Source organism: Carcharhinus amblyrhynchos, chromosome 24, assembly GCF_965287045.1.
Source record: "Carcharhinus amblyrhynchos chromosome 24, sCarAmb.v2.hapA, whole genome shotgun sequence".
Taxonomy (NCBI): domain Eukaryota; kingdom Metazoa; phylum Chordata; class Chondrichthyes; order Carcharhiniformes; family Carcharhinidae; genus Carcharhinus; species Carcharhinus amblyrhynchos.
In genome coordinates, this window is record NC_137347.1 from 33,487,437 (window position 1) to 33,501,365 (window position 13,929).

Genomic DNA, 13,929 nt, shown 5'->3' on the forward strand with positions numbered 1-13,929 from the left:
CAAGGCCGGAATTGACCCTGGTGCTGTGAGGCCATGATGTGGAGATGCCGGCATTGGACTGGGGTAAGCACAGTAAGAAGTCTCACACCACCAGGTTAAAGTCCAACAGATTTATTTGGTAGCACAAGCCACAAGCTTTCAGAGTGCTGCTCCTTCATCAGGTGAGTGGGATCCCCTACGATCTGCCTGGGCTTGCAAAATCTCACCAAATGTCCTGGCTGGAGACAATACACATCTCTTTAACCTGTGCTTAACCCTCTCTCCACTCACATTGTCTGTACCTTTAAGACTTGATTACCTGTAAAGACTTGCATTCCAACCATTATTTTGTAAACTGAGTTTGTGTCTTTATATGCCCTGTTTGTGAATAGAACTCCCACTCACCTGATGAAGGGGCAGTGGTCCAAAAGCCAGTGGCTTGTGTTACCAAATAAACCTGTTGGACTTGTGTGACTTCTTGCTGTGAGGCAGCAGTGCTATGGAACTTTTAATCGAGGTGGCAGATCTCACACTATTTAGATGCTGGGTGTAGCAGAACAGAATAGAGGGTTTGGCCTGATGGAAATTGCTGATGGCTCATTGAGCATCATATTAGATGTACTTGTCAGATTCTGAATGGAGAGTCTATTCTCTATTTCAGAACAGTTGGGGAAGACATAACTCAACTGAAATTACAATTGTCGAGTGTGGCACTAACTCTGTGTTTACCCAAGGGTGTTCCCATTCTTAAATCACGGACAGGTGTTTCCTCTAAGTCATAACTGTGCAGACAGCCTGAGTAAATGCGTCCATTGTTTGAAAGCACAGGGCCTCTCCACCATTGCCAAAATGTATCTGGGGCCTTGCAACTTAAGGACATTGGAATGATTGTGAATGATACTCAGACAGGAGAAGTCCGGAGTTTTATGCATTTCCATTAAGAAGTGTCAGCTTCCCAAAAATCACATGGCGCCAACCCAAAGGTAACAGCCAATCAGCCAAGGCAAGCAAGTGAATGGGAATATTTACCGGCAAATACCCACGGATACAAATAGTTTTAGAGAGGGCTCATCTGTGCCAGCTCTGAGAACCAGGTTAGTTCTCCTGGCACTGCTCTTGGAATAACTGGATTGGACCAGGATTTCGGATTCATACATGTTAAACTTTGGGCGCCTAAAAAGGGAAGCCAATTCAGGCTCCACAAAGTAAATACATCCCCTCAAGCACTGAGTAAACTTTATTGAGTTGGACGAAAGTTGAAGTACCTTTAGCGACATATTTCAAATTAAAAATAAATAACTTCCAGGTCTGGTAGCAGAGGAACCCTGGAAATAATGAATATAAAATTGAGTTTCCTGTCCTATGTGCCAGGAAGTCTTGTAGTGCAGTGGGTAGTGTCCCTGTCTCTGAGCCAGAGGCTCTGGGTTCAAGTCCCACCCCATGACCTGATGGTGCGTCCATAACGCGGTCAAACAGGTTGAGAGTGTCAACCTGAAAGTCCTTCCAAACACACCAACGGCTGGCGGGAACAGTGGGAGAGACTCCTGGTCAGCAACGCTTGATGTGGAGTGGCAGCCCCTCAAACAATAAGACCCTAGCAACAGACTGGTGACCTGTTCCAGGAATCACTTGGCGGCACGGTAGCTCAGTGGTTAGCACTGTTGCTTCACAGCTCCAGGGGCCTGGGTTCGATTCCTGGCTCAGGTCACTGTCTGTGTGGAGTTCGCACATTCTCCTCGTGTCTGTGTGGGTTTCCTCCAGGTGCTCCGGTTTCCTCCCACAGTCCAAAGATGTGCGGGTTAGGTTGATTGGCCATGCTAAAATTTCCCCTTAGTGTCCTGGGATGCATAGGTTAGCGGGATTAGCGGGTAAATGTGGGGGTAGAGCCTGGGTGGGATTGTGGTCGGTGCAGACTCGATGGGCCAAAGGGCCTCTTCCTGCACTGTAGGGTTCTATGATCTATGATGATCTACTTGCTATGGAAATAGACGAAAATCTGTCTCAGTGCACCACTAGGTGTGGGAAGAAAATTGGAATGGGATCTTACGTGCCACTGAATCATTCAACATAATAAAGACAACTTCCCTCGATCAGTACTCACCGTTTGTAGGGTTTGGAACAAACAGTAGAAGACCAAGTACCAAAGCATTTTTCCAATTTCGGACACATTTCCATCTGGTACAAACCACAAGAGGAAGTAAGAGGCTACTGCGAATGGTGAAGAGCAAATTATCCTGGAAAATCAAGAAGCCACGCCAACATTAGACTTTTGGAAATGTTCGATTGTATTCAACTTCCCTACGCTGCTGGTCTCATTTTTGCATTCACAATTGATAGTCCAAATCTGGCTTCAGCTAGAATCATCTAATACCAGACACAAACAGCAAATGTTTTTGACTGGACAAACCAAGAAGGATTTCAATTAACATTCGAGGTACTTAGTGTAATGTAGTGCCACGTTTTATTTCAATGGATAGAGATGCATTTATACAGCACTGTTCAACATCAGCTGGCATCTCAAAACACCTTACAGCCAATAAAGTCCCTTTTAAGTGTGGTCCCTGTCGTGTTGCAGGAAACACGGCAGTGAAACGCAGCAAGTCCCTATAAACCGCAAGGTGATAATGACCAGATTATCTGTTCACTGTGATGTTGACAGAGGGATAAATATTGGGCTGGGAGTCGGGGGAATAACTCTCTGCTCTTCTCCCAAATAGTGTCATGGAATATTCCACATCCGCCCAAGCAGGCAGATGGTGGCTCAGTTTAACGTCTCACCCAGTAGATTGCCCCTCTGACACAGCAGCGGCACAATCCCCCAGTGCAGTGCCGCTGCAGTCCCACCAATGCAGCGCTGCAACCTCCCCCCCCAAGTGCAGCACTGCCAAACCCCCCAGTGCAAGCGCCGCAATTCCCCTCAGTGCAGCGCTGCTTCTCCCAGTGCAGCCCTCCCCCAGTGCAGTGCCAGTGCAGCCCTCCCCCAGTGCAGTGCCAGTGCAGCCCTCTCCCAGTGCAGTGCAGCCCTCCCCCAGTGCAGTGCCAGTGCAGCCCTCCCCCAGTGCAGTGCCAGTGCAGCCCTCCCCCAGTGCAGTGCCAGTGCAGCCCTCCCCCAGTGCAGTGCCAGTGCAGCCCTCCCCCAGTGCAGCCCTGGAGTGTCAGCCTTGATTTATTTTGCGCTCACGCTCTGGAATGGGATTTGAACCTGGAACCTGAGTCAGACTGTAATCTGTATTGGACAATTGCTCTGACCATCTGCCTGGCTCAGTCAGTCTCACATCATCAGTTAGAGCTACAGTGAACACAATAATGAACTGATGGGTTTTTTTGCCAGTGTCGGGTTCTGACCGGTCAGTGGATTCTGAGTTCCGCTGGACATTTCACTTCAACATAGAGCGAGATTCTCTGACAATTCATGCCAGCGGGATTCTCTGGGGTCCTGTTGCAGTCAACGGTGATTTGGCTGGGCGCCAAATTCTCCGTCCTCGCTTGCAGAGCCGGCAGCGTGTGAATTGCTGGAGAATTCCAGCCATAATGTTCTTTTCAAAAGGGAAAACAGAGGTCGATGGGCGTCTGTGGGGACAGGAAGGTCAGGTTAATGTATTGGGTCAGGGAAAGACGGGAGATGGTGCAAATAAACAAAGGTGGAAGAGAGGAACGGGTCACAACAGAATAGCGTGTGGTAGAATGGCAGAAGTGATAGTGGTGTGACTAAAGGAGGCAATTGTTAGATGAATGATTGGCTGGCTGACTATTTTTTCATTCATTGGTGGGGTGTGGACATCACTGACTGGCCAGCATTTATTGCCCATCCGTAATTGCCCTTGTTCAGAGGGCAGTTGAGAGTCAACCACATTGCTGTGGCTCTGGAATCACATGTAGACCAGACCAGGTAAGGATGGCAGATTTCCTTCCCTAAAGGACATTAGTGAACCAGATAGGTTTTCCGACCATTGACAATGGTTTCATGGTCATCAGTAGATTCTTAATTCCAGATATTTTTTATTGAATTTAAATTCCACCATCTGCGGTGGTGGGATTCGAACCTGGTCCTCAGAACATTAGCCGAGTTATCACCTCTCCCTCCTTCTTCTTTAAAGTCATAATGTGGAGATGCCGGTGTTGGACTGGGGTGGGCACAGTAAAGTCTGACAACACCAGGTTAAAGTCCACCGGGTTTATTTGGAATCACGAGCTTTCGGAGCGACCACTCACCTGATGAAGGAGCAGCACTCCGAAAGCTCGTGATTCCAAATAGACCTGTTGGACTTCAACCTGGCGTCATGAGACCGCTTACTGTTCTTCTTTAAAGGAAGATACTAGTTGGATCACACAACGTGCAAATATCTTGAGGGTTGACGACACTTGATCAAGAATAGGGGAACAATTTAAAAAAAGAAAATGTATAACTCTACAGGGTAGTGTTTACTTTCCGGAGCCCAGTAATTATGTTTAAATATATCCTTCGCCATTGGCCTGATCTATCAGGTGACCGATAGTCTGGTGTCTCGCCACAATTCCAGCCATCAGATGATGCAGCCGTTGCTCTACATTTTAAAGAGAGTCACAGCAAGCACCAGAACAGCTGGTAAAGCCCAGAATAGCTGGAGCTCCGACAGCTGTCGCAGGCGGGGTGATGGCCTGTAGCAGAAGTGCTCAGGCTAGCAGGGTGTATACGAAACAGCTCTAGCTTCCTCTGAAATGGAAACGTGCACCCAATCCAACCGTTATTCTATATTAAGAATGTATCAAGAATCTGGTTTCTAAAGACATGCATCTTTCGAATCATGCTCTCATCTGCATACAACCTAATTCAATAACAACCCTGGTTTAAATTTCTCACTAGCCGTATCTCTGAATGGAACGCATGTACTCCAGTAACGTTCGGTCGCTTTTGAAAGTCGGCTACATTCCCCTCACCCCCTCAACCCACGGCCATCAAAAGTCATTAATTTTTCATACATCTTGCAGCTAAATCGACACCCAACTTGTCGCTAAAATATCCAAACTCTTTGGGCCGAGGTTCTCTGACCTCGCCTGTGGATGGGATTCTCCAGTCCCGCTGCTGTGAACGGAGATTTAGCTGACAGCCAAATTCTCCATTCTCTCTGGCAGCGGCATTAGGGCGCGCGAGACTGGAAAATTTCAGCCTTTGAATAGGACACCACGGTGGCACAATGGGCAACACGGTGGCACAGTGGTTAGCGCCGCTGCCTCACAGCGCCAGGGACCCGGGTTCAATTCCTGGCTTGGGTCACTATCCTTGCGGAGTTTGCACGTTCTCTCCATGTCTGCGTGGGTTTCCCCCGGTTGCTCCAGTTTCCTCCCACCGCGCAAAGATGTGCGCGTTAGGTGGATTGGCTGTGCTAAATTGCCCCTTAGTTTCAGGGGGACTAACTAGGGTAAATGCATGGGGAGGCAGCCACATTAACAACCGTGTGTAAATGTCTGGGATGAAATCCGAATGGAGATGGTCATCGTATCATTAGGAAAAGTGGGATATTCAGTGCACTTTGATGGTACTGAAGATGATTATTTGTGGAATGGTGTGACCAATGACAGAGCGATTGATGATGAAGATGATTCTGAATCTCCATATGATCAAGCATCTCCAGTAGCAGACTGGGATGTGTTCTTTGGTTCTGAAGAAGAGGGGGAGTTTTGTTTTCAGTTTATTTGTTAGTGTCACAAGTAGGCTTACATTAACACTGCAATGAAATTACTGTGAAAATCCCATAGTCGCCACACTCTGGTGCTTGTTTGGGTACACCGAGGGAGAAATTAGTGCGGCCAATACACCTAACCAGCAGACTTTGGGAGGAAATCTGAGCACCCAGAGGAAACACACACACACACACACACACACACACACACACACACACACACACACAGACACACACACACACACACACACGGTGAATGTGCAAACTCAACACAGATAGTGACCCAAGCCAGGAATTGAACCCGGATCCCTGGCACTGTGAGACACAGTGCTAACCACGGTGCCACCGTGCTGCCCAGGAGGACGGTTTTCATGGATTTTAACACACATTCTAGAATGAATTAGTATTCTTTTCTGCACTGTGACAAAACTGGGTGAAGTTGGATAAATTGGGTGTTAAAATTTAATATGGATGAGGCAGTAATAAAAGTATAACAGGCTCATTAAAAAAAATTCAATTTAAATGCAAGAATCCAAAACATCATAGATTTGCAGTTTGCCATGCAAGGATATATTTGAAATTATTTTTGCCTCCCATCACCAAATTCTTCTTCTTATTCACCAACCTCTCCCTGGGATATAACCAACAGGTCATTAGTGCCTAGTCTCAATGGCCATTCTTCAAGTTATTCAGTTACAAATGGCATCACTGTGGAGTTCAGGAATTGGAAAAGACACAAAGCTTTTTAGCTGGATTAAGCATGATGAGTAGCACTGTAACCCACTGCCCCTACTAACTGACAGAAAGTGAAAATTCTCCCTGTCATTGGTACCGTTCTGTGCTGGGTTGGTGTTTAGATCCAACAGATGATGATAGGACCATTTTCATAGCTGTGAAATTAAACCACTTGGTTCAGATTGGGCACAAGCAGATAGAAGTCATTTAATAAAATATTACCAGGTGTGCAGGCACTATTGAAGCTGAATATAAGACTGGACATTATTGAGAAGATAAAAGAATGGTCAATGTCATGGATGCTAATTTATTTTATGGTGACAACACCTACTAGAATGGTAACATGCTGGAGGGTCAGCTGACCAGGTAGACAATTGTAACCAGTGGCAAAATGATGTGGTGGTCAGATGACCATGTATACATAAAAAACAGAGTTGGAGTAATGCATGCAGTTCTGGTTGTAGTATTGGGTGCAGTTCTGGTCACTACAGGATGTGGAAGCTTTGGAGGGAGTACAAAGATGGTGCACCAGAATGTTACCCAGTCTCAAGGGTGTTGGCTATGAGGAGAGGTTGAATAAATTAGGATTGTTTTCACTGGGAAGACAGAGGCTAAGGGGAGACCCGATAGAAGTCTACAAAATGATGAGGGGCTTAGACAGGGTGGATAGTCAGAGGCTTTTTTCAAGGGTGGAAGTGTCAATTGCAAGGGGGCACAGGTTCAAGGAGAGAGGGGATAAGTTTAAGGGAGATATGTGGGGGAAGTTTTTCACGCAGCGAGTGTGGGTGCCTGTAACTTGCTGCCAGAGGTGGTGGTGGGAGCAGGCACATTAGCAACATTGAAGAGGCATCTGGATGGGTACATGAATAGGGAGGGAATAGAGGGGTACAGACTAAGTAAAGGCAGAAGTGTTTTTAGTTTAGTTAGGGCATCATGAATGGCCCAGGCTGGAGGGCCGAAGGGCCTGTTCCTGTGCTGTACTTTTCCTTGTTCAGATGGGGATTATGGGAGTACTTGTGGCCTAGGGTGTGGCCCATGTGGTGGTATAATGAAGTTTCTTAAATAAGCCTTTACTTTGATTTACTTTTGTGAAGTTAGTTTTTTTATTTGCCACTGGAGTATCTGTACGGCCGGGTGAACAACCCGGACTGTATAATCTAACATGAAATCTAATGGCCGGGTTTTAACGTTTCTTCATTTCGCTTCCAATTTTAAGGTGAAATTTGGGTCTTCAGCCCTCCGTTTAGAATTTGCTCTGTGGTTCATCGTGATGTTAGTTGGTGAACATGTAGCATTGCAAACTCGCAATCTACTTCACACAATGAAGCCGGGCATTGGTAACAGGATGGGAAAGTCTAAGGCAACAGGAAAGCCAACAATATAAATGGTATGAGCCAACTTGGAAGTGTGTGTTATACCACTGTTTATAATAAACACCGTGGTCAACGCTTAGGGACGGAAGTAAATTAATCAGCAAGGACCAGCTAGCTGTTTGGTTACTCAGTGTGGGGGGCAATGAGAGAAATCCCCATTCTCAGGGTCACAGAATGACAGATCATCTTCCTTGGGTGCAGGATATCTTTGTCACCCAGACGGCTCCAAGACGACATGTCTGGCAAAGAAAAATGAATCGTTCCATCATCAGTAACGGTTCTGTAATGCACCGAGACATTATTCAGTTAGATTGTAAGTGGCCCTCCTAGAAAAACTGTGATAACCCTCAGGACTTGCATGGAGAAATCACTGACCTCCCTGCAGAACTTGTTGAACACAAGCTCCCAGAGGATTGGTAATTAACTCACCTGATGGAGCTCGTATACTGAGCCCTGTATAGAGCAGGACCCTGAGTGGGTCCATTGTTGTATTGTCCCAGTTGGGATCTGTTTATGTTCACCACTTGTGGTTTGCTTTACTTTATTTTGTGCAATAAATCACCATTTCTTTACAGCTGACTCCTGGAGTTATTATAAAGACTTAATTGGGAGCTCAGCACACACCATAGAATAAGTAGATATTTACTAGATCAGAGATGGGTGGCATGGTGACACATTGGTTAGCACTGCTGCCTCACAGCACCAGGGATCCGGGTTCAATTCCGGTCTCGGGTCACTGTCTGTGTGGAGTCTGTACGTTCTTCCTGTGTCTGCGTGGGTTTCCTCCAGGTGCCCTGGTTTCCTCCCACAGTCCAAGATGTGCAAGTTAGGTGGATTGGCTATGCTAGATTGCCCCTTGGAGGGGACTAGCAGCATAAATATGTGGGGATTACAAGAATAGGGTCTGGGTGAGATTGTGGTTATTGCAGACTCAATGGGCTGAACGGCCTCCTTCTGCACTGTAGGGATTCTATGAGTGACAATCAGCACACCCTGCTTGTTATGTCTATGTAGCACGCACAGTCCATAAAGTAAACGGTTGTATTTCAGCGCAGTAACTGCACAATCCTCTCCTTCTTTGTCTAATGCATTCCAAGAATGAAGAGCAGAGGCTCATCAAAGGGACCCATTGTTTTAAACCTTCATCATCATCTTCTAATTTAAAAAAAAGAGTCTCAGGGCTATTAGTCAGAGTCTGTTATGAAAGCAGCTGTCAATTCAACACAAGAAGCAGAGGGAGGTTGAGTGTTGGAAGTGTTAGTGTATAAACTCAAGCTGCTTTCCTGCTCAGACGCCATCAGATAAACCTACTGCCTCAGGATAGTTTCATTCTGACCAGTAACAGCAGCTCTTTCTGTCAGCAACAACTATTTAATGTTCCTGGGTTCTTGGCACTGTCTGTACCCACTTAGAAAATGTTCACCTCCCAAAATTCAGTGTAGCTGTCTGCGTTCCACAGGGAACATACCACACAGGGAGATACTTGGGGAGGTGATGGCCTAGTGGTATTATCGCTGGACTACTAATCCAGAAACTCAGCTAACGTTCTGGGGACATGGGTACGAATCTCGCTACACCAGTTGGTGGAATTTGAATTCAGTAACTAAAAAAAAATCTGGAATTAAAAATCTACAGATGACCATGAAACCACTGTTGACTGTCGGAAAAACCCATCTGGTTCACTAATGTCCTTTAGGGAAGGAAATCTGCTGTCCTTACCCTACGTGTGACTCCAGAGCCACAGCAATGTGGTTCATTCTCAACTACCCTCTGAAATGGCCCAGCAAGCGACCCAGTTTAAGCATAACTAGGGATGGGTGATAAATGCTGACTGGCCAGTGACACCCATATCCCACCAATGAATAAATAAAAGCAAGGTGATTACACTCCCGCTAGTCCATGTTTTCATTTATATTCCTCTGGAATCTCCCCACATCCTTCTTCACCAAATATCAGCGTACCCATAGTGGGAATTGAACTCATCTCCCCGGAGTTAACAGCCCAGGCCCCTGGAGTTCTAGCCAGGAATAGTGGGTTTATCCCTCCTCCCTGATAAGCTTTTCCCTTCAAAACCATCAATCCTAAAAGATTTATTTACCTCGAGACCGAATTTCCCATTCGTATCATTATGCGGGACTTTCCAACACCGACCCCTCCTCCCACCACCCCCCCCCCCCCCCAATCCTCTCCTCCCTCCTTCACTCCTCTCTCCCCCCCCCCCATCCTCATGTTTTCCAGCAGTTGCTCACCGCTGTCGGTATCTATGGTGCTTTGTCTGACCTGCCTATAGCGCTGCTGGGAATTCTGCCATGCGGGGCGATCACCTTCAGTGGGACCAGAAGATCCTGGTGAAAAAGGCTGGAAAATCCTGCCCGTAATATCAATGGCCTCTAGGCTGATACTCCAGGGTGATGAGTTCAATTCCCACTACGGTCAAATTTACATCCAGTTACTTGAAAGCGAGTCTCCATAATGATGATTATAAAACTATCATCGACTGTGATTACAAACCTGTCTAATTCACTGACGTCTTTTAAGGAAGGAAATCTGCCATCCTTACCAGGTCAGCCTCCAGATTTACAACAATGCGGTTGACTCTTCACAGCCCTCTGAAATGGTCTAGCAAGCCACTCGGTTCAAGGGCAATTAAGGATAGGCAACAATGCTGGCCCAGCCAGTGGCACCCACATCCCATCAAAGAATAAAGAAAACATAATGAGTATTTAGCTTGTCAATCACGCAGTGATATTGTTCACTGTTCCAGGCTTAGTCTAATCTTTCTCTCGCGCTTGTTCACCGTATCCTTCAACATTCTTGTGTTTCACCCAACTATTTAATTCACTTCTGAAAGAATTTAAGTGCCCTGCTTCAATTAGTGGATTTGTTTAAGAGAATTCCATTCTAAACATCCAGTTGGTGAAGAAACATTTTCTAACCTCCCATCTAATGACTCTTCCAGCCTCCCGTTTAACTCTTTGTGGTTTTATGAAATAATTTGACTGTTTCCACTGATTGGTCAGAGAATAACCACTACATGTCAAAGAAGTGCCTCTATGGCTCACTTCTAAACCTTCTCAACTCCAGCTAGAGCTGTCATCACGAAAACCAGCCTCCCATCCATTGACTCTGTCTACACTTCCCACTGTCTTGGAAAAGCAGTCAGCATAATTAAGGACCCCATGCACCCTGGACAAGATACAAAAGTCTGAGAACATGTACCAACTGACTCAAGAACAGCTTCTTCCCTGTTGCCATCAGACTCTTGAATGGACCTACCTTGTATTAAGTTGATCTTTCTCTACAACCTAGCTACACTACATTCTGCACTCTCTCCTTTTCTTCTCTATGAACGGTATGCTTTGTCTTTTTGGGGCGCAAGAAATAATACTTTTCACTGTATATTGATACATGTGATAATAATAAATCAAATCAAAAATTCTGAGGAACTCCTGCAGTGATAACTTGGAGTTGAGATGATTGACGCTGAACCACCATAACCACCCTTCTTTGTGTCAGGTATGATTCCAACCAGTGGTGAGTTTTGTAAATGTTTCAAAGGATTGTGGACAGTGGCATACTGTAGGCAAGAACATTCGTGATGTCAAGGGGTCCTGGTAGCATCAGAAAGAGAATATTAAAGTCAGAGTGTGGCTTGGGGAGGAGCTTGTAAGAGGGGAGGAATTGGTAATGAGGGATTGGGGAACACCCTCAGATTATACCAGATAAATAAAACAGTCATTTGCTCAGTTATGACTCAACCAGCAAGGACCTCACCTCTGCTGATGCTCAACTCAATAGCTGGGATCTTGTGTATGTGCCATTTGCATTGACAGAGGAAGGGAAGGTAGCACAAGGGAGTTTACGGTGAAACCCTTCTTTCAGATTCAGAGAGACATGCCAAATTAAGCGATAAAAATCTGACAATTTGTGGTTGATGCCATAAAAGTATTCATGAAAGCTGCTGGTTTGTGGTAAAAACAAATTGACTAACATCCTTCAGGTAAGCAGAGTTGTTCCTTTATTTTGTCCCGCTTACATAGAGTCCCTACAGTTCAGAAGGTGGCCATTCGGCCCATCGAGCCCCCCACTGACAATGATTCCACCCATGCCCTACAATACCCCTCAAACTGACAATTTATCATGGCCAAACCACCTAACCCACATATTTTTGGAATGTGGGAGGAAACTGGAGCACTCGGAGGAAACCCACACAGACATGGGGAGAACGTGCAGACTCCACACAGTGACCCAAGGCTGGGAATCGACCCCGGGTCCTTGGCACTGCGAGGCCACCCTCTGTGCCACCCTCATGTGACCAGAGTCTCAGTTAGTACTTAATATCTATCAACAGAGAGGCAACAAATGTTACCTTGGTAACGTTGCAAACTTAAAAAAAAATTAAGCCCGGACTGCCTCACAGTGATTGCATTGTGGAAGAGGAGGGACAGGACAGTGAAATCCTGTGCCAGAAGCTGCAAGAAAGTTTGCATATTGCCAAATCAAACAGGAAGAGATTCCATTCACAATATCATTGAAAAGGGCGGTACGCACACCCACTTGGGTGTAACATCTGATCCATCACAGAAAACGTGTAGAGTCCATGTTGACTGCCACCATTTATCCGCGGCAAACGGATGAAATTGCTTGTTCCAGTAAACAATCATCCTTACTTTTGGGTGCCGTCAAGAGATTTAAGTTTTTGTTAGGAACAAGCGATGTATATTGCTAAGAGGACCTTAGGTACGGGAGGTTGGCAGTTCTGGGCTGCAGCACGCTTACTACATGGCTCTCAATGATTCTACCCGAGAGAGGACTTCACTCTCTGGTGTGTTCACTCACTCTCAGTCCCCATTGGCTCTTCAAGTCAGGTGACCCAGTACAGTCTTAAGGAGACAGACACCACATGCACAACACCTATTTTTGTGTGTAGCGATGCGCCAGGGATAATCCCAGTGACAACCTGAATGGTTCCTTCACATAGAAGCCTCGGGCTGTGGCAGCCTTCACAGCCACAGGGTAAAGAAAAGGAGGCAGAGGTGAAATGAGCATGCTGTGGTAGCAAAACCAACTGCAACAAGTAAAACTGAGTTATAAATAAAACTACTGCAATTCCTAATAATCTTGGTGTGGCTTCTTTAAATTGCCTTCCAGTTTTTCTCCTATGTAGAACTCTTTCACACTGCTCAGAACATGACCTAGAATCATCAAGACCCTACAGGATAGAAAGAGGCCATTTGGCCCATCGAGTCTGCACCGACAACAAACCCAATCTGGCCTTATCCCTGCTGCCTCGCATATTTACCCTGCTCATCCCTCTAACCTACACATCCCAGGACACTGAGGGGCAATTTTGCATGGCCAATCACCCTAACCCGCACATCTTTGAGAGATCTGAGATGAATGATGTGGAAAATAACGAGTGTGTCCATGCTCATTTGGCACTGCTGTGGCCTGTGCCGGTACCACAAGCAGACGGTAGGAGCCGGCAGCCTCAATCCTTGTCCGCATCCAGTGCTGATCGCAGGCCAGGAACAAAACAGCTTCAGAAATCCATTGGGCCGCTCACAAACCAAATAAGGTGCGGAAAGCAAAATCAAGTTGCTGCAAGCAAAAAGCCAGAGCCATCCGTCACACCGGCAGCCGTGTGGCCCAGCCCTCTCCAGTTCAAACAGGATGGCAAAATTGCAAAGGAGGATTGCACTTTTTTTGTGATAGGAGGAGGGGAGGGCAGAGAACGAAAATAAATCTCCTTGTAAATAATACGCATTAAATAGATATATATACACAACACACCTTTGTTACCAGCAACAGAAAGCAAAGGATCACCTTTGTAAAGCGGCATTACTTCCCTTCACAAAGTCTTTGAAATCAGACCCACATCCAGAACGCTAACACATCCAAGGTCACAGCTAGTGAATAAACAAGGTAGCCAAATTCACAGTCCACTCTGGAAGAACATAGAATTTGTATAAAAGCCTATAGAATGAGGGAATTTAGTTCCTACCCACTTATTGAGACACTGACAGGGTCGGGCGCAGTGCTAGGCAGCACGATGGCACGGTGGTTAGCACTGCTGCCTCACAGCGCCTAGGGCCCAGATTCGATTCCCAGCTTGGGTCACTGTCTGTGTGGAGTTTGCACATTCTCCCCATGTCTGTGTGGGTTTTTCCCGTGTGCTCCAG

The 13,929-nt window shown here is 46.2% G+C and overlaps 1 protein-coding gene across 2 annotated transcripts in view; it reads right to left on the reverse strand.

The window, feature by feature from the left end:
- mfsd2ab (MFSD2 lysolipid transporter A, lysophospholipid b) overlaps positions 1–13,929 on the reverse strand; it is a 63,876-nt gene that overhangs the window by 30,412 nt on the left and 19,535 nt on the right. For both annotated transcript variants that reach the window (XM_080211111.1, XM_080211110.1), the window contains exon 4: positions 2,081–2,213. In XM_080211111.1, the coding sequence (XP_080067237.1) occupies positions 2,081–2,213 (133 nt within the window). The remainder of the gene's footprint in view (positions 1–2,080; positions 2,214–13,929) is intronic.